The sequence below is a fragment of the Capricornis sumatraensis genome, chromosome 5, assembly GCF_032405125.1.
Source record: "Capricornis sumatraensis isolate serow.1 chromosome 5, serow.2, whole genome shotgun sequence".
NCBI lineage: Eukaryota > Metazoa > Chordata > Mammalia > Artiodactyla > Bovidae > Capricornis > Capricornis sumatraensis.
The window spans coordinates 111,291,117-111,318,645 of record NC_091073.1 but is presented as its reverse complement, the minus strand read 5'-3'; the positions used below and the strand labels follow the sequence as shown (position 1 = coordinate 111,318,645).

The window sequence follows — 27,529 nt, the reverse complement described above, 5'->3', positions numbered from 1 at the left end:
ACTCCCATGAATCTCTTCTATGCAGTGGTGAGTGCTTATAAATTGAACCAACATATCCACCACTGTTCATGTAAATGGTTACTATCACACTAATATAAAAAGTAGACTACATTTCCAGGTCACTTGGTAATCATTCCAAAGCCAGAGGTAAAAATTTGAGTAGCCATGTAATTAAGCTAAAATCATTACACAAGTGGAGGAGAGCCCAGAATTATTTTGACTCATAGGATCACTTCCCATCATGGTCCCTTTGGAACCCACACATAAATGCACTCAGTGATGCTTAAACTTCTCAAACTTCTTTTCAAACCTACTTAGCTGTACACTCACAAACATAATTTGAATAGACAGAACATAATTTTTAGGATGAACTTCTACCAGAGGACAACTATATCAAGCCACTAACTATACTCTGAGACATGAAGAATACAGAAGTCATGGATTACAGGAAGCTAGTTTCACAGTTTATGTTGCTAAATAAGTGCTGAAGAAAGACTGGAAATGGCTGAGTTACCTCTGGAGAACGGAGGGGGCCATCCTGTGCCTCGGAAAGATGGCAGGGCTGGGAGAGTTGTGGAGTTTGAAGCAAGTGCAGTTGGAACAGGTAACTTTCTATAACTTAGTGATAAAATCTCAAGGGGCCAATTATTTTTTGCTTATTAGATTTCTTTTAATTTTCCTCTCCCTCTGCCTGGTCACTTCTGCCTCTAACACCCTAACCTACATTTCAACTTTGCAAGTGAAAATTTTGTTTCCTTGTCTCTGGAGCATGAGAAAGAACTCAGCAAACTTTAATTTCTCAGGGGAAGTACGTCTGAGTCCTCAGTGATACCAGCTTTGGATTGTACATGCATCCATGCTAAGTCACTTTGGTCGTGTTCGACTCTTTGCAACCCCATGGATTGTAGCCCATGAGGCTCCTCTGTCCACGGGATTCTCCAGGCAAGAATACTGGAGGGGGTTGCCATTCCCTTCTCCAGGGGATCTTCCTGACCCGGGGATCGAACCCACGTCTCTTGAGGCTCCTGCATTGAGGCAGATTCTTTACCACTGAACCACCAGGGAAGCCCCTTTGGATTGTTGGGATTTTTATCCCACATTAGGACCATGGGTCCATGGGGTCAAAAAGAGTCAGATGTGACTGAACAACTGAACTGACTGAACTGTAGGACCTTGGGAATTACATCAAAACTTCCCCATTCCAATTCACCCATCACCACATCCCTTTGAGCAGAAACTCCTAGATCAGCAACTCAGGGGACCATTGGGTGCTCTGTGATACATCACCTAATCTGAGGTCAGGCAAGGAGACATTTTTTATGCCAATACCTGACAGCTGTTACTTATTATTGGGCTGCTGTCCAGGCTGCCCATGTTGCTCACTGGTAGAGAATTTGCCTGCCAGTGCAGGAGACTCAAGAGATATGGATTTGATCCCTGAGTCAGGAAGATCCTCTGGAGTAGGAAATGGCAAACCACTCCAGTATTCTTGCCTGGAAAATTCCATGGACAGAGGAGCCTGGCAGGGTACAGTCTAGAGGGCTGCAATGAGTTGGTCATGACTGAGCACACAGACAGTCCAGGTTTGTAATTCTACCATCACATTCTGTAACCTTAGAACTTCTGCCTTTCCCTTCACTTTAAGGAAGATGATCTTCCATATGTTGGTTTGTACTTAGGGATCTTTAGTGTTCAGAATCTTTAATAAAACACCACTACCCTCTGTTAAAAATACTCTAGTGAGGATGCTAAGCATTGTGCAGTGAAACTTCTATTCCCCATTTTCCCTTTCCCAAGGGTAGCAGGGAAGATTTCCACCACGTGCCTTGTCTAAGTGAGTATAACCAGTCTGTTCTCATCCTCTGCTCGGTTAGGTGGCATTGCCCTGTAAAGGGCTTGAGAGCTGGTATAAATAGTGTCTTCTCCCAGCCTGAGACCCACTTTTTTAAAAGAATAGCCTACCTACAGCCTACCTACAGATGGCTGCTACGTGGGCACTGCTGAAAGGGAAAGTGTCATAGAGCCTATGTTATCTCTGGACCTTAAAAAGATAAGAAAGAATTTGCTCTCTAGCTTCTAAAACGTTCCTGGCATTTCTTATAAAATATATTAATTTATTTATTGTCCTTTATGCTTTGTGGATTTATTGCTTTGTTTCTTATTCTTTTACCATTATATACTTTAGATTTAAATGGGAATGAACATAAAATCATTTGTAAAGTGAACTTCTTCACCTCTAGATATTAAGAATTGATCATTTTTACATACAAGAGGAAAGATGAGCTATTTTTCCTACTAAGGTGGCAATTTTTCCCATTATCATACATATTTTCTAAATTAATTACACAATTATGATACACTAAATTCCCATGACAAAGGTTTCTTTTGAGTTTGTATGTTGATTTATTGACACATCTTTTTCTACACCAATACTATAATTTTAATTGTAGTTGCCTTATGATATGCTTTGATATAGTCTAGAGAAGCTAATCCTTTACTTTAATATACTTCAAACTTAAAAACTTAACTTAATTCAAATTAAATACCCTAAATCTACAAAGAATATTGTATTTAATGGAGAATCTGCAGATTCCTGCCTTTAGATCAGGAACAAGAAAGAATACCAGCCATCATGGCTATTTTTTCATATGACCTTAGAGGTTTTAGAGTATGATACAAGAAAAGGAAATAGATTAAGATGGATAAAAGATTATAAAAACTATCACTATTTATAGACGATATGACTATAAACCAGGAACATTTTTTCAACAATCTATAAAAGAGAACTAGATCAAGACCACCTTACAGAAATCAATAGCATTTTTGTATACCAGCAATAACCAACTAAAAAAGTAAAATAAAATACCCCATATAATAATTGTGACGTATTTAGGAATTATAAATTATAAAGTAATTAGGAATTTCTCAGCAGAGTATATACATGAATTCTGTGGCACTCTCTGCCAATACTTTCAATCCTCCTGTGTTCTTTATCTACTTTCCCCATTTTATCTTTCTCCATAGTAATTATGACACACTGTATTGATTGTTTATTTCCTATATTTACTGTCTATTTTCCTTTAAGTAAAACATAACAGTCAGACACAATTTAGTGACTAAACCACCACCACAATGTCCAAGAAGGCAGACATGCTTTTCATTGTTGGATCCACAATACCCAGAAGATCGTCTGGCATACAACATATGTTTAACGGATATTTATTTTAAAAATATGGAGAATATGTGAAAACTCCAAATAAAACATTAAAGATTATCTGAACTAAAAATACATTTCATGCTTTGGATTGGGCAATTTAATATTATGAAGATGTCAATGCTCCAAAATGAATCTCTAAGCTCAAAGTAAACCTAATCAAAATTTCAGGTAAATGTTTCATGGAACTTTAAGAAATTGCTCAAAATTTATATGGCATATATCATGCTATAAATAGCTAACTATAGACAAAACATGTCAACATAACAAAGGCCATTTATGACAAACTCACAGCTAACTTACTCAATAATGAAAAGCTGAAAACATTTCCTGTAAGATCAACAACACAAGTGTGCCAACCATTGCCACTTTGATTTGACATAGTACTGGGCTTCCCCCATGGCTCAGCAGTAAAGAATCCACCTGCAATGCAGGAGATGTGGCTTCAGTCCCTGGGTTGGGAAGATCCCCTGGAGGAGGGCATGGCAACCCACTCCAGAATTCTTGCCAGGAAAATCCCAAGGACAGAGGAGCCTGGTGGGCTGTGGTCCATGCAGTCACAGAATCAGACACAACTGAAGCGACTGATCACACACATTGGAAGTAATAGCTGCAGTGATCAGACCAAAAAAAAAAAAAAAAATGAGAGCAAGAGAGAGAGATAAAAGGCATCCAGAATGGAGGATAGAAGCAAAACTCACTATTTACAAATGGCATGATACTATATAGAAAGCCCCTAAACTCCCACTCTTCAACTATTAATACTAATAAATGAATTCAGTAAAGTAGCAAGATACAAAATAAAATATATAGAAATCTGTGACATTTTTATACACTAATGAAGAATTATCAGAAAGAGAAATTTAAAAACAATCCCATTTACTATTGCACCAAAAAGGAAAAAAGAATACCTGGGAATAAAAATACCAAGGAGACGCTGATGAAAGAAGTTGCTGCTGCTAAGTTGGTCAGTTGTGTCCGACTCTGTGCGACCCCATAGATGGCAGCTCACCAGGCTCCCCCGTCCCTGGGATTCTCCAGGCAAGAACACTGGAGTGGGTTGCTATTTCCTTCTCCAATGCAGGAAAGTGAAAAGTGAAAGTGAAGTCACTCAGTCATGTTCAACTCTTCGCGACCCCATGGACTGCAGCCTACCAGGCTCCTCCATCCATGGGATTTCCCAGGCAAGAGTACTGGAGTGGGGTGCCATTGCCTTCTCTGGAAAGAAGCTGAAGATGACACAAATAAATGGAAAGATATGCTGTGCTCACTAATGAAAGGAATTAATATTGTTAAAATGTCTACACTACCAAAAGAAATCTACAGACTCTATGCAATCCCTTTCAAAATACTAATGGCATTTTTCACAGAACTAGAACAAGAAACTTTTAAATGTATATGGAACCACAAAAGACTCTAAACAACCAAAGCAATCTTAATAAAGATGAACAAAGCTAGAGGTATCATGTACCCTGATTTCAAACTATGCTACACAGCTACAATAATCAAAACAGTATGGTACAGGCAGGTGTGTGTGTGTGCGCGCGCACACACACACACACACACACACACATTTCAGTGGAACAGAATAGAAAGCCCAGAAATAAACTCACATGTCTATGGTCAATTAATCGATGAGAAAAGAGGAAAGAATATACAATGAGGAAAAGACACTCTCTTCAATAAATGGTGTTGAGAAAACTGGAAAGCTATAGGCAAAAGAATTAAAGTGGACCACTTCCTTATACCATATACAAAAACAAACTTTAAATGGGTTAAAGACTTAAATATAAGACCTGAAACCATAAGACTCTAGGAGAAAACATAGACAGTACACTCTTTGACATCAGTCTTAGCAATATTTTTGTGTGTCTATCTCCTCAGACAAGAGAGACAAAAGCAAAAATAAACAAATGGCATTAAATCAAACTAGAAAACTTTTTCACAAGGAAAGAAATAATCAACAAAAAAGACAACCTACTGAATGAGAGAAAATACGTGCAAATAATACACTAGATAAGGGGTTAATATCCAAGATATATAAAGAAAGCACACAATTCAATATTTTTTTTAAAGTTCTATTAAAAAATGGTCATAGGATATGAATAGACATTTTTCCAAAGAAGAAATACAGATGGCCAAGAAACACAAAAAAGACGCCCAACATCACTAATCATCAGAGAAATACAATTGAAAACCACCATATCACCTCACCTCATGTAGCCTGTGAGAATGGTTATAATCAGACAGACAACAAATAGCAATTATTGGCAAGGATAGGGCGAAAAAAGAACCCTTAATGAAGTTTCCATCAGTAGGAATATAAATTGGTGCAGCCCTATGGAAAACAGTGTGAAGTTTCCTCAAAAAATTAAAAATATTACTACCCAATATAGCAATTCCACTTCTGGATGTTTTCTGAAAGAAAACAAACAAACAAACATTAATTCAAAAAGATATATGTACGCCTATATTAATTGCAGCTTTACTTACTGTAGCCAAGATACAGCAGTACCTTAAGTTCTAATAAACAGATGAAAGAATAATGAAGATATAGTATATATGTATATATAAAATGAAATATTACTCAACCATAAAAAAGAATGAAATTCTGTAATTTGTGACAATATAGACGGATCTAGAGGATATTATGCTAAGTAAAATAAGCCAGAGAAAGGAAAACAAATGTTGTATGATTTTACTTATATGTGGAATCTAAAACAAAGAAACAAACCAGTGAAACAAAAACAGAAACTCACAGATTAAAGAGGAAAAAAACCTGGTGATTGGAAGATGGGTGGGAGGTTGGGAGAAATAGGTGAGTGAGATTAAGAGGTATGAATTTGCAGTTACAAAATAAATAAGTCCTGGAATGTGATGGACAGCATAGGGAATATAGTCACTAATTTATAATAGTTTTGTCTCATAACAGATGGTTATTAGACTTACCATGGTGATTAGTATGTAATGTATATAAATGTCAAAACACTATGTTTTACACTTGAAACTGATATACCATTATATGTCAATGATATTTCAATTTTTGGAATTAGAAAATAGGATTGCATGGTGAAAAACAAATTAACAAAATAGAAAAGAATAGAATTCAAAGACAGATCTATATATAGGACCATAAATGGACCACAACATGGGGAAAAACACTAGACATATATTTAACAACTTATGTAGAAGTAGATGTCTAAGGAAACTAAAATGCTAGAGATAAACTAAAGAAATGCTGTGAAAGGTGAAAGTAGAAAACTTAATTAAATAAAATAGAATATTGCATGACCTCGATTTGAAGATTTTTTTAGAAAAACAAAACTTCATAAGTTTAAATCATTGGACAAACTATGATAGATTGGATTATACCAAAATGAAGATTTTTTCATTCAACAAAGGATTCCATGAATAAGATTCACAGAGGTGACATATCAGAGGTATATATTTGCAATGGCTATAACAGAAAAGGATTCATGTCTATAATGTACATACCAACAAGGAAATGGTAGAAAACTAAAGGAAAATGAACACAGTGTATAGCAATAGAAATCCAAAAGGCTGACAACATGGTTCACTCAGAAAATTTTACTGTTTGGTAACTATGAGCCAGACACTATGATATATTCTTGAACCAAACAAAGACCTCTATTCTTAAGGGGCTTATATTCTGGGGGAAGTGGAAGGGTGACAGCAGACATTTAAAAATGAATTAATTGCAAATACATTAGAATAGATAAGTTCTTTGGAAAAAATAAATACCAAGGTAAGAAGAAAGACTGCTCATGGGGTTCTCAAGGCAAGAATACTGAAGTGGATTGCTATTCCCTTCACCAGTGGACCACGTTTGGTCAGAACTCTCTGCCATGACCCATCCATCTTGGGTGGCCCTACATGTCATGGCTCATAGTTTCACTGAGTTAGACAAGGCTGTGGTCCATGTGATCAGTTTGGTTAGTTTTCTGTGACTGTGGTTTTCATTCTGTCTGCCCTCTGATGGATAAGGATAAGAGGCTTATGGAAACTTCCTGATGGGACAGACTGGCTGAGGGGGAAACTGGGTCTTGTTCTGATGGGCAGGCCCATCAGTTCAGTTCAGTTCAGTTCAGTCGCTCAGTCGTGTCTGACTCTTTGAGACCCCATGAATCGCAGCACACCAGGCCTCCCTGTCCATCATCAACTCCTGGAGTTCACTCAGACTCACGTCCATCAAGTCAGTAATGCCATCCAGCCATCTCATCCACTGTCGTCCCCTTCTCCTCCTGCCCCCAATCCCTCCCAGTATCAGAGTCTTTTCCAATGAGTCAACCCTTCGCATGAGGTGGCCAAAGTACTGGAGCTTCAGCTTTAGCATCAGTCCTTCCAAAGTAATACCAGGGCTGATCTCCTTCAGAATGGACAGGTTAGATCTCCTTGCAGTCCAAGGGACCCTCAAGAGTCTTCTCCAACACCACAGTTCAAAAGCATCAATTCTTCGGCGCTCAGCCTTCTTCACAGTCCAACTCTCACATCCATACATGACCACAGGAAAAACCATAGCCTTGACTAGACGGACCTTAGTCGGCAAAGTAATGTCTCTGCTTTTGAATATACTATCTAGGTTGGTCATAACGTTTCTTCCAAGGAGTAAGTGTCTTTTAATTTCATGGCTGCAGTCACCATCTGCAGTGATTTTGGAGCCCTCCAAAAATAAAATCTGACACTGTTTCCACTGTTTCCCCATCTATTTCCCATGAAAGGATGGGACCCGATGCCATGATCTTCATTTTCTGAATGTTGAGCTTTAAGCCAACTTTTTCGCTCTCCTCTTTCACTTTCATCAAGAGGCTTTTTAGTTCTTCTTCACTTTCTGCCATAAGGGTGGCGTCATCTGCATATCTGAGGTTATTGATATTTCTCCCAGCAATCTTGATTCCAGCTTGTGCTTCTTCCAGTCCAGCGTTTCTCATGATGTACTCTGCATAGAAGTTAAATAAGGAGGGTGACAATATACAGCCTTGACGGACTCCTTTTCCTATCTGGAACCAGTCTGTTGTTCCATGTCCAGTTCTTTTTTTTTTGTTTTGTTTTGTTTTGTTTTGTATTTTTGGGTCTCATTTTATTTTATTTTATTTTATTTTTTTTATTTTTTATTAAATTTTAAAATCTTTAATTCTTACATGTGTTCCCAAACATGAAACCCCCTCCCACCTCCCTCCCCATAACATCTCTGTGGGTGATCCCCATGCACCAGCCCCAATCATGCTGTATCCTGCGTCAGACATAGACTGGCGATTCAATTCTTACATGATAGTATACATGATAGAATGCCATTCTCCCAAATCATCCCGCCCTCTCCCTCTCTCTCTGAGTCCAAAAGTCCGTTATACACAGCTGTGTCTTTTTTCCTGTCTTGCATACAGGGTCGTCATTGCCATCTTTCTAAATTCCATATATATGTGTTAGTATACTGTATTGGTGTTTTTCTTTCTGGCTTACTTCACTCTGTATAATCGGTTCCAGTTTCATCCATCTCATCAGAACTGATTCAAATGAATTCTTTTTAACGGCTGAGTAATACTCCATCGTGTATATGTACCAAAGCTTCCTTATCCATTCATCTGCTGATGGACATCTAGGTTGTTTCCATGTCCTGGCTATTATAAACAGTGCTGCGATGAACATTGGGGTACATGTGTCTCTTTCAATTCTGGTTTCCTCGGTGTGTATACCCAGCAGTGGGATTGCTGGGTCATAAGGTAGTTCTATTTGCAATTTTTTAAGGAATCTCCACACTGTTCTCCATAGTGGCTGTACTAGTTTGCATTCCCACCAACAGTGTAGGAGGGTTCCCTTTTCTCCACACCCTCTCCAGCATTTGTTGCTTGCAGATTTTTGGATCGCAGCCATTCTGACTGGTGTGAAGTGGTACCTCATTGTGGTTTTGATTTGCATTTCTCTGATAATGAGTGATGTTGAGCATCTTTTCATGTGTTTGTTAGCCATCCGTATGTCTTCTTTGGAGAAATGTCTATTTAGTTCTTTGGCCCATTTTTTGATTGGGTCGTTTATTTTTCTGGAATTGAGCTGCATAAGTTGCTTGTATATTTTTGAGATTAGTTGTTTGTCAGTTGCTTCATTTGCTATTATTTTCTCCCATTCAGAAGGCTGTCTTTTCACCTTGCTTATAGTTTCCTTTGTTGTGCAGAAGCTTTTAATTTTAATTAGATCCCATTTGTTTATTTTTGCTTTTATTTCCAGAATTCTGGGAGGTGGATCATAGAGGATCCTGCTGTGATTTATGTCTGAGAGTGTTTTGCCTATATTCTCCTCCAGGAGTTTTATAGTTTCTGGTCTTACATTTAGATCTTTAATCCATTTTGAGTTTATTTTTGTGTGCGGTGTTAGAAAGTGATCTAGTTTCATTCTTTTACAGGTGGTTGACCAGTTTTCCCAGCACCACTTGTTAAAGAGATTGTCTTTACTCCATTGTATATTCTTGCCTCCTTTGTCAAAGATAAGGTGTCCATATGTGTGTGGATTTATCTCTGGGCTTTCTATTTTGTTCCATTGATCTATATGTCTGTCTTTGTGCCAGTACCATACTGTTTTGATGACTGTGGCTTTGTAGTAGAGCCTGAAGTCAGGCAAGTTGATTCCTCCAGTTCCATTCTTCTTTCTCAAGATTGCTTTGGCTATTCGAGGTTTTTTGTATTTCCATACAAATCTTGAAATTATTTGTTCTAGTTCTGTGAAAAATATGGCTGGTAGTTTGATAGGGATTGCGTTGAATTTGTAAATTGCTTTGGGTAGTATACTCATTTTCACTATATTGATTCTTCCAATCCATGAACATGGTATTAAGTGTTGTTTCCTGACCTGCATACAGATTTCTCAAGAGGCAGGTCAGGTGGTCTGGTATTCCCATCTCTTTCAGAATTTTCCAGTTTCTTGTGATCCTCACAGTCAAAGGCTTTGGCATAGTCAATAAAGCAGAAATAGATGTTTTTTCTGGAACTCTCTTGCTTTTTCCATAATCCAGCAGATGTTGGCAACTTGATCTCTGGTTCCTCTGCCTTTTCTAAAACCAGCTTGAACATCAGGGAGTTCACGGTTCACGTATTGCTGAAGCCTGGCTTGGAGAATTTTGAGCATTACTTTACTAGCATTGAGATGAGTGCAATTGTGCGGTAGTTTGAGCATTCTTTGGCATTGCCTTTCTTTGGGATTGGAATGAAAACTGACCTTTTCCAGTCCTGTGGCCACTGCTGAGTTTTCCAAATTTGCTGGCATATTGAATGCAGCACTTTCATAGCATCATCTTTCAGGATTTGAAATAGCTCAACTGGAATTCCTTCACCTCCACTAGCTTTGTTCATAGTGATGCTTTCTAAGGCCCACTTGACCTCACATTCCAGGATTTTTGGCTCTAGATGAGTGATCACACCATCGTGATTATCTTCACCATTGTGAAGATCTTTTTTGTACAGTTCTGTGTATTCTTGCCACCTCTTCTTAATATCTTCTGCTTCTGTTAGGTCCATACCATTTCTGTCCTTTGTCGTGCCCATCTTTGCATGAAATGTTCCCTTAGTAACTCTAACTGGTGGGCCCATGGCTCCGACGGTAAAGAGTCTGTCTACAATGTGGGAGACCTGGGTTCAAACCCTGGGTTGGGAAGATCCCCTGGAGAAGGAAATGGCAACCCACTCCAGGACTATTGCCTGGAAAATCCCATGGATGGAGGAGCCTAGTAGGCTACAGTCCATGGGGTCGCAAAGAGTTGGATACGACTGAGCAACTTCACTTCACTTCAGTAAATCTTTAATCCAATTTTCTATTGATGGGAAGGGCTGTGTTCCCTCCCTGTTGCTTGACCTGAGGCCAAACTATGGTGGAGGTAATGAAGATAATGCCGACCTCCCTCAAAAGGTCCAATGGGTGCACTGCCACACTCAGTGCCTCTGACCCTGCAGCAGGCCACTGCCAACCCACGCCTCCACCGGAGACTCCTGGACACTCATGGGCATGTCCGGGCCAGTTTCTTGTGGGGTCACTGCTCCTTTCTCCTGGGTCTGGTGTACACAAGTTTCTGTTTGTGCCCTCCCAGAGTCTGTTTCCCCAGCCCTGTGTAAGTTCTGGTGGTTCTATGGTGGGGTTAATGGTGACCTCCTCCAAGAGGACTTATGCTATAGCCAGGTCTGCTGCACCCAGAGCCCCTGTGGCAGGCCACTGCTGACCCGTACCTCTATAAGAGACACTCATACACAGTTCTGGCTCAGTCTGTGTGTTGGGCGTGTGTTTCGTGCCCTTCCCAGGTCTGAGCAGCTCAGGTGACCAAATGCTTGGGGATTGACTATCCCACGTGGGCCGTGCATCTTAATCACCTCCCCGGTCCTGAACATTCGGTTTCCCGGGCGCTCCACAAGAGAACCATTTCAGGTCCCCTGCATGTCTCCTCTGGAGAGCTGGCCTCAGGCTGTGACCCTCCTGGCAGATGTCAAATCCAGGATCTCAGGAAGACAAGGTTAGCAGCTGGGAGTCTGCTCACAGTTTTGTGGAAGATGCCATTTCTGGGGCTGAGATTGTAGCAGCCCCCTGCCTTCTGGCTCTGGCTGTCACAAGCCTGCCTCTCTGCCTCTGGGTGAGAGGGGAGCTGGCCAGCTCCCCTTTGGTATTGGCTCAATCTTTTGTTCTGTGAGCAGGCCAGGCTGCACCTTAGGTTGTTAGGTTAGAGCCTTTCACGGGGAAAGTTCCTTTCACGGGGAAAGTTCTCTTTTCTGCAGTTATGGTTAGGCGTGCAGTCTGTGGTTTTGTTTTTTGTTTTTCTGTATTCTGTTATGTTGCTTTCTGAGATTCCAAAACCCCATACACCCACCTGTGAGAGGGGTTCCTACCGTGTGAAATCTTCTCTTCCTTCATGACTCCCTCCCCACGACAGGTCTCCATCCCTAACCCTTTTGTCTCTTTATTTTTGTCTTTTATATTTTGTCCTGCCTTCTTTCAAAGAGAATGGGCTGCCTTTCTGGGTGCCTGGTGTCCTTCACCAGTGTTCAGAAGCTGTTTTGTGGAAGTTGTTCAGCATTCAAATGATCTTTTGATGAATTTGAGGGGGAGAAACTGATCTCCCCATCCTATTCCTCCAGCATCTTGGCATGGAAGACACACCTGAAGTAACAGGCAAATTTTGCCTTGGAGTACAAAATGAAGCAGGTCAAAGGATAACAGAGTTTTGCCAAGAGAATGTGCTTGTCATAGCAAACACCCTCTTCCAATAACACAAGAGAAGACTCTACACATGGACATCATGAGATGGTCAATACCAAATTCAGATTAATTATATTCTTTGCAGCAAATGATGGAGAAGCTCTATACAGTTAGCAAAAATAAGACTGGGAGCTGACTGTGGCTCGGATCGTGAACTCATCATTGCTAAATTCAGACTTCAGTTGAAGAAAGTAGGGAAAACCACTGGACCATTCAGGTATGACCTAAATCAAATCCCTTACAATTGTACAGTGGAAGTGACAAGTAGATTCAGGGGATTAGATCTGATAGAGTGCCTAAAGACTATGGATGGAGGTTCATGACACTGTACAGGAGGCAAGGATCAAGACTATCCCCAAGAGAAAGAAATGCAACAAGGCAAAATGATTGTCTGACAAGGCCTTACAAATACCTGAGAAAAGAGAAGTGAAAGGCAAAGGAGAAAAGGAAAGATATACCCATTTGAATGCAGAGTTCCAAAGAATAGCAAGAAGAGATAAGAAAGCCTTCCTCAGTGATTGTTGCAAAGACATAGAGGAAAACAATTGAATGGGAAAGGCTAGAGATCTCTTCAAGAAAGTTAGAGATACCAAGAGAACATTTCATGCAAAGATGAGCACAATAAAGGACAGAATTGCCAACATCCACTGGATCATCGAAAAAGCAAGAGAGTTCCAGGAAAACATCTACTTTTGCTTTATTGACTACGCCAAAGCCTTTGATTGTGTGGATCACAACAAACTGTCGAAAATTCTGAAACAGATAGGAATTCCAGACCACCTGACCTGCCTCCTGAGAAACCTGTATGCAGGTCAAGAAACAACAGTTAAAACTGGACATGCAACAACAGGATTTGTTCCAAATCAGGAAAGGAGCATGTCAAGGTTGTATATTGTCACCCTGCTAGCTTAACTTATATGCAGGGTACATCATGCAAAATGCTGGGGCTGGATGAATCAAAAGCTGGAATCAAGATTGCTGGGAGAAATATCAATCTCAGATATATAGATGACAGAAAGCATATATAGATGGCAGAAAGCAAAGAACTAAAGAGCCTCCTGATGAAAGTGAAAGAGGAGAGCGAGAAAGTTGGCTTAAAACTCCACATTCAGAAAACTAAGATCATGGCATCTGGTCCCATCACTTCATGGCATATAGATGGGGAAACAGTGGAAACAGTGTCAGACTTTATTTTGGGGGGCTCCAAAATCACTGCAGATGGTGACTGTAGCCATGATATTAAAAGATGCTTGCTCCTTGGAAGAAAACTTATAATCAACCTAGACAGCATATTCAAAAGCAGAGACATTACTTTACCAACAAAGGTCCATCTAGTCAAAGTTATGGTGTTTCCAGTAGTCATGTATGGATATGAGAGTTGGTTATAAAGAAAGCTGAGCACTGAAGAATTGATGCTTTTGAACTGCAGTGTTAGAGAAGACTCTTGAGAGTCCCTTGGACTGCAAGGAGATCCAACCAGTCCATCATAAAGGAGATCAGTCCTGAATATTCATTGGAAGGAGTGATGCTGAAGCTGAAGCTCCAATATTTTGGCCACCTGATATGAAGAACTGACTCACTGGAAAAGACCCTGATGCTGGGAAAGATTGAAGGTGAGAGGAGAAGGGGACGACAGAGGATGAGATGGTTGGATGGCATCACTGATGCAATGGACATGAGTTTGAGTAGGCTCTAGGAGTGATGGACAGGGAAGCCTGGCATGCTGCAGTCCATGGGGTCACAGAGTCAGACACGACTGAGCGACTGAATTGAACTGAAGAAGAAATAGGAGCAGGGGGCAAGGAGAAGGTTTTCAGGATCAAATAGGGCAGCGATGACAGTTAAATGAAGAACTGGAGGAGATAAAGAAGTGCATACCCGAGAAAGAGACATTCCATGCAAACAGTATAGTTAAAAGAAAACCTGTGTTCATTGTTTTAAACCTGGGTTTTACCTGAATAAGTGCAAGGTTGAAAGAGGAAGGACATGATTTATGTTTTATTTATTTTTTAATATAAATTTATTTTAGTTGGAGGCTAATTACTGTACAATATTGTATTGGTTTTGCCATACATTGACATGAATCTGCCACAGGTATACACGTGTTCCCCATCCTGAACCCTCCTCCCACCTCCCTCCCCATACCATCCCTCTGAGTCATCCCAGTGCACCAGCCCCAAGCATCCTGTATCATGCATTGAACCTGGACTGGTGATTCGTTTCATATATGACAATATACATGTTTCAATGCCATTCTCCCAAATCATCCCACCCTCTCCCTCTCCCACAGAGTCCAAAAGACTGTTCTATACATCTGTGTCTCTTTTGCTGTCTTGCATACAGGCTTATCGTTATCATCTTTCTAAACTTCATATATATGTGTTAGTATACTGTATTGGTGTTTTTCTTTCTGGCTTACTTCACTCTGTATAATAGGCTCCAGTTTCACCCACCTCATTAGAACTGATTCAAATGTATTCTTTTTAATGGCTGAGTAATATTCCTTTGTGTATATGTACCACAGCTTTCTTATCCATTCGTCTGCTGATGGACATCTAGGTTGCTTCCATGTCCTGGCTATTATAAACAGTGCTGCAATGAACATTGGGGTACACGTGTCTCTTTCAATTATGTTTTAAATGGATCACTCTGAATCCTGGGATATAAGAAGAGAAGCAGGAAAATTTGATATAAGCAATTGCAGTAACTCGTATGGGAGGAAGGGTGGCTCACACTGGGATGTGTGAGATGTGATGTTGAGATGTGATCATATTATGTATATATTTTGAGAATAGAGACAACAGGCTACGCTTGCCCATTTAAAGCAGATATGAGAAAAAGACAGAAATAGCCTAATCACTGCAATGATGGAGTTATCATGAACTGAGTTGGGGAAGGCATGAATACAATGGGGTGGGGTGAAGGTAGATGAAATCAGAAGGTCAGCATGTGAAGACATGTTCATATTGATTAATTATAAGAATAATGCAAAATAAAACAAATTTATACCTTCTAGGCTAGAAAAAATTTAAAATAAGCAGGCTGTGGATAGATAAGAACCCTCACACACTGAAGTAAGAGTGTAGATAAAGCCAATCTGGAGAGCATTATCCATTACCAAGCTATTTGGCTCCTGTGTGCATTCCCTAAATAAATCCTCATAAGTCTTTAAGTGCACATGTATTATGATGTAAATCATAGGGCCATATGTGGTGAGGGGGAGTTGGGTACCACAACAAAGAATGGTAGCTAAAATATGGTGGACACCATGGATTACTCTGTACAGTTTAAAGTAATAGACTAGCAATAGAGGGTTTGGTTAAAAAAAATAAATAAACTAAGACACTGTATTAGTTTCTTGAGTAGTTAATATATTTCTAAATACATAAACATACTCTCAAACATCATTGCATGCATTAAACATACCAGAATAGTTGTCCACACAGCAAGGAAGAACTAAGAATAAAGAATGGGATAAAATATAATTAATCTACTTCAGTTAATGAAAGAAGCCCTGTATGGGTGATAATATTTCATCTGCTGAGGAACAATACAAACCAGTTAACTCTGCACCTATTTTTTAAAGTCTTATTTACCACTGTACTAGATTCTAATATGAATTTTCTTTTTATGTTTCATAAAAGGCAACCTCTAAAATTGTAAAGAAAGTTTCAATTAATAAGTTATTCAATCAGCAGGTATTTATTGGCCCTGTTAAGGCACTGGGAAAAAATGAGATAAAACACATAGTCCCTACTCACATGAAGTTTAGTTTAACTGGTGAACATAACATTTTGCCCTTTCTAAGGCAAACACTTGAATTTTCTCTTCTTAAAAAGTGGGAGATCAAAACATCTTTACTTCTGAGATTTTACTCAGAAATTTGAGCCCAGTTATTCATGATATTAATTGATAGGATTGAGAATTTCCAGTGAAAGGTAGCATTTATTACTAAACTTATGAGTGCTTATTAGTAAATTATTAATACATTGGGTAAGTCTCAGATTTCACATAGAAAAATCTAACAGGTCTACAATTATTTTTTTCATGAATTCGTATGACTTGTAAAAAAAAATAAATTTTCCTTTTATAGAGACAGTCCTCTTCTTCCAACCCTGATAGACAAACGGTGTACCCTGAGAGCAATGAGAGAGAGGAGGAGGGAATTGGGATGCAGATGAAGAAGCAGGCACACATAAGGCCATATGAGGCCCTGCACATATGGAGTTTGGATTTTATTCTAAGCAGGAAAAAGATGTGACCTGATTTGTTTTCTAAGATAAAGAAGCTTTCTACAGGTCAAATGGTCCAGGTCACTCAAATAAACTGTAGGGAAAAGACAGAGTTAGAGGGGTCCTATAGATTAAAGGGATTTCTAAGCATATCAAATTGAGAAAACTGGGCAAAATTCAACTACAGTGACTTGGGATGTTTGCTTGAGGAATAAAGCCATAAGTAAATACACTACAGTAATTACTACAAAGGTCAAGAGAACAGTTACTTTTGAGAAAAAGGAGTTGTCATTAGGATACATGGAGGGGCTATTGCAGCAGCTAGCACATCTTTTTTTGTTTGTTTAACTTGAGTGGTGGTTACAACAGGGTTTGTCTTATAATAATTCACTAAGTTATACATTCAGTATTGTGTTCTGCCTCTGTTTTCACTTACTTTTTATAAAGTAAAAAAGCAAACAATAATTTTAAAAATTAAAGTTGTTGTGCGCAGAACAGAATGTAAAAAGGAGAGGTGGAAACAGAGAGACCAGTTAATCACATATTTTGTTGGCAAGCAAATGAAATCTATTGCTAGGTAGAATGTAAAAGAAAGGAATCAGAAATTACTCTGATGTATGATGGTCACTTTTACTAATACAGTGAAGGTGTTTGGTGGCAAGAGGAAAGGAATAGCTTGGGACAGAGGAAGCAAGCATAATAGCTCTATTTTAACTATGGTAAGAATGAGATTTATATAAGTGAAGGAGCCAATCAAACATTGATACATGTGTTTGGAGATCACAAGAAAGGTCTTGTCTGGCCTGGAGCTAAAAAAAAACACACAAGAGATAGATATGTAGGTAGGTAGTTAGGTAGATAGATGCATGGATGGATGAATGAATAAATGCCATAGTTCTGGGTAAAGTAATTACTTGCAGCAGACATAGAACAGTGATCTACTAGAGCCAAAGCAAAAGGAAAAAAACTCATTTTGAGTAGTTGTATGTAGAGAGAAGTTTCCATAACATGTAGCCCTACAATTGTGTAATCCTACTTTAAAAAAATAGTTGAATATCTACTCTATGCCACCACCCTACTAGGTATTTTACATAGATAATTTATAATGTTCAAAATAATCATATCACTGGTTATGATCACTTGTTTTTATAACTGAGGAAACTAGAGGTTAGAGAGTTTTCAAAGCCACATGAAGTGTGGCTGTTGCCACCTGAAATTTTTTACTATTTACCTTGAATTTGAAAGTAAAAAGGGGGATATGAAGTTTAGGAGGAGAGGTTATCCAGAAGACTGCAGCATAAGAATTAAAGGCTTTAAAAAATTTTGTTGTTGTTGTTGTTGTTTTGCTCAATCATGTCTGACTCCTTTGTGACCCCATGGACTAGAGCCTGCCAGGCTCCTCTGTCCATGGGATTTCCCAGGCAAGGATACTGGAGTGGGTTGCCATTTCCTCCTCCAGGGGATTGTCTTGACCCAGGGATTGAACCTACATCCCCTGTGTTGCAGGCAGATTGTTTACTGCAGTAGTGATGCACATAGTCAAAACGTGGATGAATGTGGAAAGTCAGTCTAGAAAAGCTTGTTCACCTTGATCTGCCTTATCAGCAAATCTGAGGAGAAAGGGCACATCCATCATTTTCTCTTTAATTAAAATGTCATTTTATGGGCTGTTGGAGGGAAGGAGAAATTTTTTTTTTTTAATTTCTTCAACTGAAAATTTATTTTTAAGTCATTTGGGTTTTGTTTTTTGTTTTTGTTTTTTAATTTTTATTTTTACTTTATTTTACTTTACAATACTGTATTGGTTTTGCCATACATTGACATGAATCCACCATGGGTGTACATGCGTTCCCAAACATGAGCCCCCCTCCCACCTCCCTCCCCATAACCTCTCTCTGGGTCATCCCCGTGCACCAGCCCCAAGCATGCTGTATCCTGCATCGGACACAGACTGGCGATTCGATTCTTACATGATAGTATACATGTTACAATGCCATTCTCCCAAATCATCCCACCCTCTGCCTCTCCCTCTGAGTCCAAAAGTCTGCTATACACATCTGTGTCTTTTTTGCTGTCTTGCATACAGGGTCATCATTGCCATCTTTCTAAATTCCATATATATGTGTTAGTATACTGTATTGGTGTTTTTCTTTCTGGCTTACTTCACTCTGTATAATCGGCTCCAGTTCCATCCATCTCATCAGAACTGATTCAAATGTATTCTTTTTAATGGCTGAGTAATACTCCATTGTGTATATGTACTACAGCTTTCTTATCCATTCATCTGCTGATGGACATCTAGGTCGTTTCCATGTCCTGGCTATTATAAACAGTGCTGCGATGAACATTGGGGTACATGTGTCTCTTTCAATTCTGGTTTCCTCGGTGTGTATGCCCAGCGGTGGGATTGCTGGGTCATATGGCAGTTCTATTTGCAATTTTTTAAGGAATCTCCACACTGTTCTCCAAAGTGGCTGTACTAGTTTGCATTCCCACCAACAGTGTAGGAGGGTTCCCTTTTCTCCACACCCTCTCCAGCATTTATTGCTTGCAGGTTTTTGGATCGCAGACATTCTGACTGGTGTGAAATGGTACCTCATTGTGGTTTTGATTTGCATTTCTCTGATAATGAGTGATGTTGAGCATCTTTTCATGTGTTTGTTAGCCATCCGTATGTCTTCTTTGGAGAAATGTCTATTTAGTTCTTTGGCCCATTTTTTGATTGGGTCATTTATTTTTCTGGAATTGAGCTGCATAAGTTGCTTGTATATTTTTGAGATAAGTTGTTTGTCAGTTGCTTCATTTGCTATTATTTTCTCCCATTCAGAAGGCTGTCTTTTCACCTTGCTTATATTTTCCTTTGTTGTGCAGAAGCTTTTAATTTTAATTAGATCCCATTTGTTTATTTTTGCTTTTATTTCCAGAATTCTGGGAGGTGGATCATAGAGGATCCTGCTGTGATGTATGTTGGAGAGTGTTTTGCCTATGTTCTCCTCTAGGAGTTTTATAGTTTCTGGTCTTACATTTAGATCTTTAATCCATTTTGAGTTTATTTTTGTGTGTGGTGTTAGAAAGTGATCTAGTTTCATTCTTTTACAAGTGGTTGACCAGTTTTCCCAGCACCACTTGTTAAAGAGATTGTCTTTACTCCATTGTATATTCTTGCCTCCTTTGTCAAAGATAAGGTGTCCATATGTGTGTGGATTTATCTCTGGGCTTTCTATTTTGTTCCATTGATCTATATTTCTGTCTTTGTGCCAGTACCATACTGTCTTGATGACTGTGGCTTTGTAGTAGAGCCTGAGGTCAGGCAGGTTGATTCCTCCAGTTCCATTCTTCTTTCTCAAGATTGCTTTGGCTATTCGAGGTTTTTTGTATTTCCATACAAATCCTGAAATTATTTGTTCTAGGAGAAATTCTTTGAATTGTTATCATTTTTCACTAAATTTCCTCAACACTCTTCTAACGGCGCTCATCACTTCCTTGTTTCTCAAGCTATAGATTAAGGGATTCAGCATTGGGGTCACCACAGCATAGAATAGAGCAACCCTCTTCTCCTGTTCGGCAGAGGAGCCAGCCGTGGGTCTCAAGTATGTGAAGAAGGCTGTGCCAAAGCACATGGCAACCACAGTGAGGTGAGAGGCGCACGTCCCAAACGCTTTGCGGCGTCCCTGGGCAGAGCGAATACGCAGAATGGTAGCGACTATCTGACCGTAGGAGAATAAAACAAGAAAACAGGGAAGCATGATGACCAGAAATCCTGAGACGGCCACCATGACCTTGTTGAAGGAGTTGTCCACACAGGTCAGCCTCAGCATAGCCAACATCTCACAGGCAAAGTGATTAACAACCCTACGGCAAAAAGGTAGCTGAAAGGTGATGATCATCTGCATCAGCGAATTCATGAAACCAGCCACCAAGCAGCCTGCAGCCAGCCCCAGGCACAGCTCTCTGTGCATGATGACCGTGTAGTGCAGGGGGCGGCACACTGCCACGTAGCGGTCATAGGCCATGGCCCCCAGCAGGAAGAACTCTGTGCTACCCATTGCCAAGGAGATAAGCAGCTGGAGCACACAGCTGTAGAACGGAATGGACTTCCGGGCTGACAGGAAGTGAACGAGCATCTGGGGGACCGTGCTGTTGGTATAACAGACGTCCACACACGACAGGACACTGAGGAAGAAGTACATGGGTGTGTTTAGCCCGCTGTCCAGTCTGATAAGGAGTATTATCAGGAAGTTCCCCAGCACGGTCACCAGATACATGGCCAGGAAAAGGACAAAGAGGGAGACCTGCGTCTCCCAGAGGCTGGACAGCCCCAGAAGAATGAACTCACTCATCCATGTCTGGTTTTCCCTGACCATGGGCCTCTGAAGACCAAACCCAAGCTATAACTCGAAAAAGACTAGATACTTAAGGTGCCAGAGGATCTTATGAGGTCATTTAGACAAAACAGCCGTCCAATATTGAGTGGTGTGCGTTTTCAGATCATGTGTCTCCTTCTGAGTTTGGGACCACCGTAGAATGCCCGATATGGCTGAGATACAAGGAGAATAGAAAACTCTTCTCATTCCTTAAGTGGGAAGATTTTCATTAAAATGCTTAGATAACTGAGTTAAAAACGTTAACTGTAAAATGTGATTTTTTTTCTTTAAAGCCAACTCCTAACTATGGAGTTTATTTACTTCTTTGTTAAATACCAGTTTTTCCCTTCTTATGATCTCAAAATCCATATTGAATGGTTTTCATCACTTTTTTATTTCTAGATTCTTTGTGAAAATGAGATATTAAGTTTCCACCCTTTTAAAATCACAAATTTTGGGTTATAAGTTAGAAGGTAGCAAATATAAAATAGTTTTTAGGAGCTAAAAATTGTCAAAAATTACATCTCCAATTCAGTGAGATGAAAAACGAAGACCTGAGTAATCAGACTCAGTTTTGAGAAACCTTCACCTATTTGTCTTTTATCTGGTTGAGAGACTAAGGGGGAAGAATCGTCTATATTGTATTTCTCCTCCCTTAAAAGAACTGCAGTGCATGGGGTCAACAACAGAGGATGACTGTCAAGAAACAAAGATGCATTAACCATCTTCCTTAGTGATAAAAGCTCAGACAGTTGCACACGTGCTAGCCTATTAGATAAGGGGAAACTGGTTGCACATTCGTTCCAATTCTATTTCTATACATTCTGGATAGGGATTGTTGTGGTTTGGAGACTACAAAATGTAATGTAAAAATTGAAGTTAACTCAGTGAAATGGCTGATGATTACCTCTTTCCTTTAACCCTCTTTACTTTTATCTCCATCTGAAATACGTGACTGTCCCCTGTGCCTTAGAAAATTCTGTCTGTTCTCATCCTAATGCGATGCTCCCTCTACTGTGCCTAACATGGCCAGAGAGTAATAGCCTACTCTGTTCAATACCATCCTCAAACTTTCTAATCCTGCTGATGTATTAGTACTTCAGAAAGCGCAAGAGCTTGAGTATTATCTCTGGAATGCTTAGTAATCTTACTTGGGCCTTATTCAAATCACAGGTGATTTCCAGGAACCTCACAGACTGAACAAGGCCCACTCTAGATTTTCCACATGCTCTGCCCCTCAAATTATTCTCTCCTTTGGGTACAGAAAGTGAAGTGTAAGCACAGCTATCCCAAGAAAATGTTACCTGCTTGCTGCCTGTGATCAGAGAGGGTCATTGAATATATCATGAAAATCATACTTTGTTTTGAGGGTATTCATAACAGTCAGGGCAGATAACCGCAGATAAATAAGAAGCGAAAGGTGCCATCCAGCAGAGAAGGGTCTATGGAAATTTGCCATTGATAATCTTTCTATTATCTATGAATGAATTAAGCTCGATAAACCATTCCCACTTCAAGAGATAATTTATGTAAGTTATAAGAGGAGGCAATAAAAGTAGAAAATGTTTTTTAATTCTTTAGAATTTACTCTAGAGCTTCCAATTAGCAAGTCACTTTGTAATACTTCTATCAAAGAAAGAGGAAACCTACCTTTTAATCCCCAGTAAAAAGGGAAAAGTTGGAATATGAAATTATCACTGGTGAAGACCTCAGGTACCAGAGAGAGGTAATGACTTCAAAGGGGAAAATCTGAGACCTGTCAGTGGAATGTGACCATGTACATATAACATTTTAATAGATGATATTTCTAGAAAGGTATATGAGGTAGTCTTTAATCCTGCTATAACACACAAAACAATTCATGTAACACAAGTTCTCTGGGAGAGGGCTAAAAGAAAAACAAAACAATCCAGGAGGTAGCTGATGATTAAGGTATGCTCAGGAACCAAATAAGGAGACTTTGTTGAAAAATCTGATGATAATCTCTTGTGGTTTTGAGGCTTTCACCTCTTAAAAATAAATAATAGTTAAGGGCTTGACAAAGAAAATATAGTAATCCCTGTTCTTGGGTCAGTAATTCCCCTTAAAGGCTCAGCAAGTTATTGATACAAATAGAAACACTCATTGTTAGCATGTCATGTTTCTGTATCATCTTCATGTTTTTAAAGTGCCATGCCCTGGGGTGAATGAACTGCTTTGTCAATGAACTTGCATTTCCCAGTTCAACCATCATTACCTACTCTTGCCCCTCAGTATCCATGGGATTGGTTCCAGGACTCCAATGAACACCAAAATCCATGAATGTTCAGCTCCCTTATATAAAGTGGTCTGTTATTGCATATAACTCACACACATGCTCCTGTATACTTTAAATCATCTCTAGATTACTTATAATATCTAATACAAAGTAAATGTGATATAAATAGTTGCCAGTATGCAGCAAATTCAAGTTTTGCTTTTGATAACTTTCTAGAATTATTTTTAATATTTTCAATCCATGGTTAGTGAATCCACAGATGTGGAACCCGTGAATTTGGGAGTCTAGCTGTAGCTTCTTCATCCGTCTAAACACAGCATACATTCAAAGCTGTACCAATTCATTGGAGTGAGGGAAGTAGGAAGAGTGATAGAATTAGATATGACATCAGTAGTAAAAAGAATAATTTTTTAATCAAAAATAAAGATTCAACAGCAAAACAAGTAAAATGATTAAAACTTTTGAAAATATGATACATAAATAAAAGTTAAAAACAGACTTTCAAAAATAAAAGTGTTATTTTTGGTGGTGTTATAAGTGACAATAACAATAAAACAAACAGCATTCCTGAACCACCTTTCCTTCCTAGAACTGTGATTCAATCTCCCTAAAGAAATGTTCTTTTCAAAAAAGAAGCTGGCAGGAAAGCTTGAGATTTCTCCCAAATGTTAACTGGCTAAGTTGCTATCCCCACCTGATTCCTACTTCCTAATGCATACCTACACTGCTTGGAGCAACAGAAAGTTTAAAGCCAGTTATCCAGCTGAAGTCACCACCTTCTGACCATCATTGTTTAAGAATGGGCTGGTTAACACAAACCTGTCCTCTGGTCCAGATTTCCAGCAGTGTACAGGTGCTGGGGGTGCAATGTGACACAGGGAAAACAGCCTATAGTGACTTATGTTCAATGATTCCATGGATGCAGTAAAAGCCCTATGCTAGGTACTTCATTTCTCAGAGGTCTTCAAGAGAAATTTCTCGCCAGTTTGGCTATTCAAATGTGTTTTCTTATAACAAATTGTTCAAATGTGACCTTTATCTCTATACTAACCAAACTCAACCCAACTGTCACATGAGCCTAGAAAGAAGCTGTGTGTTAAGGAAATCATTGCTTCTTGACCATAATCCCAAGAACCCAATGGAGAGCCTCTGATCACGACTGCCCTACCTCCAGGACAAGAGGCCAGCATTGCCCCAGGAAGAGTTGGGCTGGGCAAGATGTGGGATCTTCTTTTCCCTCAGAGACAAAATCTCCGCAGGCCAATTATCCTGTGCTTCGTAGATTTCTGTTGTTTTTGCTCTTTCTCTATAGGTAATTCTCTCACCTTAAATTCTTACCTGTTTTAAAGAATTTACAAGTGAGAATAATTTTTTAATGAGCCAGAAGAGAGAGGAGAATCTGAAGCCCTGGTTCCCCTGGAGACATTCTCCTGTCTTTGGTGAAGTTTCACTTTAAGGAAGTTAAAATTTGACCATGACTTTCTGTCCATGTAATAATGATTGAGACTATTTGAACCAAAGTGTCCCATTATTCATGGATTGCTCAGATATCTTTGAGCAATATCTCCTGTAACAAGGTTCTAAATTATACATGGGCTATAATCATATACTATCTTCAGAACTGATGCAGCTATTTCATGGGACCTTTCCCATTTTGCCTTACTATTGGGGGGGGGTGGTTCCTTTTAACTGGGCATTGTCAAATTACGCATTTTTGTATCTAGAAGTCTGCCTTTATTCTGAAAATACTTCAAAAAGTTACTACCCACTGAAAGCATCTCAAATCTGATATCCATTTGTCTATCAAATCTGATAGACATTTAGTTTGTTTCTGCTTTGCTGCTGTTAATAAGAACACTCCTATGAACATTCACATACAAACACACTCATCTTTTGTCCCACAAATGTCCTCATTTCTGTTTCCCAGTAGTGGAATTGCTATATCACAGATTATGTGTGTGTCCAGCTTTAGCTAATAATGTCAGTTTTGTGAAAACAGATGTTCCAATTATATGCCCACCAAATCTATATAAGCACTTTACATATAATATTTCATTGAATCCTCTCAAACTTCTCACAAGGAGCTTATTATTCTTTGCAACTTATGAAAAAGAGAGCTGATTCTTGGAGAGATTTATAACTTGTCCAGGATCACACTTGTTTTGTTGTCCTGCTATACTTCGATGAGGACTATGTAGAAGACTCAGAGAAGTCAGACAATAGCATGCATACACCGATAATTTCCATGAAAGGGGAAAAAATCTCATGGTACCAAGGATCAGACTTCGCTGAAGGAAATGGCAACCCACTCCAGTATTCTTGCCTGGAGAATCCCAGGGATGGGGGAGCCTGGTGGGCTGCCGTCCATGGGGTCGCACAGAGTTGGACATGACTGAAGCGACTTAGCAGCAGCAGCAGCTTAACCCAAATTTGATGCTAGAAGGACAACCAAACTGCATCACTCTGGCAAGACACCACTTGGTCGTGTATATTTTATAGGATCTATATTTTATACAGTAGGATTAGGCCTCAAAAGCCTGAATTTTAGTGGGAAGAATAGGGGAGAGCTTGATGGTCCCAGATATCACAATAATGGATAGTACAGAGTGAAAGTAGAAGCTTGTGTCCCCAGAAGTCCTATCACTGTGGTTAAATGTTTCTAGGGCTAAGAAGTAATATAAATCATTCAATTCATATTCAGCAGATATCTAAGAATGGTGCTAACAGGTGATTTGTGTCCTGCATTCACCCATTAGTTTGGAGTCCTTAGATCTTGGGCAAATGAACCTAAATGATGATGAGAAATGAGATGCTTTCTGAAATGCAAACTGAAGTGAGAACTACTTCATTTTCTCTTCACCATCATAACCTCAGTCTACATGCTGAAAGAATCCCGTTTTCCTTTTTATATCAGTGCTCTTTATGCATATACCTCGTGTTGCAATTTTGCAATTTTGTTCCATTTCCCTTATAATATTGTGGCAAACTATTGCCCATAGGTCAAACTTGGCCTGCCACTGTTTTTGTATGGTCCATGGGAAAAGAACTTTTTTATATTTTTAAATGGTTAAAAAAAGAAGATTTTATGATGTAAAAATTATATTAAATTCAAATTTCAGTGTCCCTATATTTAGATTTATTGGTACCAGCAACATTTATTCTTTATTTATACATTATCTATGGCTATTTAGTGCTATTATGGGAGAGCTGAATTAGCTGTAATGTAGAATGTATGACCCAGAAAACCTTTAAAATTTTCTATCTGGCCTAATACAGAAACCCCAGAAAACCTTTAAAATTTTCTATCTGGCCTAATACAGAAACAGTTTTCCAACCCCTGCCCTAGAAGACTGTACTTTTCCTGAGGTAGTGGCCATATCTCATTGACTCAATCTTTGACTATGCTAAAGCCCTTCACTGTGTGGATCATAACAAACTGTGGAAAATTATTAAAGAGGTGGAACTACTAGACCACCTCACCTGTCTCCTGAGAAGCCTGTATGCAGGTCAAGAAGCAACAATTAGAACAGACATGCAACAAGGGACTGGTTCCAAACTGGGAAAGTTATATATATAACCCTCTTATTTAACTTCTATACAGAGTACATCATGTGAAATGCCCAGCTGAATGGATCAGAATCTGGAATCCTGATTTCTGGGAGAAATATAAACAACCTCAGATATGCAGATGATACCACTCTGATGGCAGAAAGTAAAGAGGAACTAAAAAGTCTTTTGATGAGGGTGAAAGAGGAAAGTGAAAAAGTTGGCTTGAACCTCAACATTCAAACAACTAATATGGCATCCAGTCCCATCACTTAATGGCAAATAGATGAAACAGTAACAGATTTTATTTTCTTGGGCTCCAAAATCACTGTGAATGTTGACCACCGTCTTGAAATTAAAAGATACTTGTTCCTTGGAAGGGAAGTTATGACAAACCTAGACAGAGTATTAAAAAGCAGAGACATCGCTTTGCCAACAAAGGTGTATGTATCCAAAGCTATGGTTTTTCCAGTAGTCATGTATGGATGTGAGAGGTGGACATAACAAAGGCTGAACACTGAAGAATGGATGCTTTTGAATTGTGGTGTTAGAGAAGACAAAAGAAAGTCCCTCAGACTACAAGGAGATCAAACCAATCAATCCTAAAGGAAGTCAACTCTGAATATTCATTGGAAGGACTGATGCTAAAACTGAAGCTCCAATACTTTGG

At 39.2% G+C, this 27,529-nt stretch overlaps 1 protein-coding gene across 1 annotated transcript; it reads right to left on the bottom strand.

Annotated features, from left to right (window-relative positions):
- Positions 1 to 20,123: 20,123 nt before the first annotated feature.
- LOC138080117 (olfactory receptor-like protein OLF3) lies at positions 20,124 to 21,056 on the bottom strand. Its single transcript, XM_068973062.1, has one exon. The coding sequence runs from the start codon at positions 21,054 to 21,056 to the stop codon at positions 20,124 to 20,126; it is 933 nt and encodes a 310-aa protein (XP_068829163.1).
- Between the last annotated feature and the right edge of the window lie 6,473 nt (positions 21,057 to 27,529).

Coding starts and splice junctions, on each gene's coding strand:
- LOC138080117 (XM_068973062.1), bottom strand. CDS start 21,056: ATGGTCAGGGAAAACCAGACATGGATGAGTGAGTTCATTCTTCTGGGG.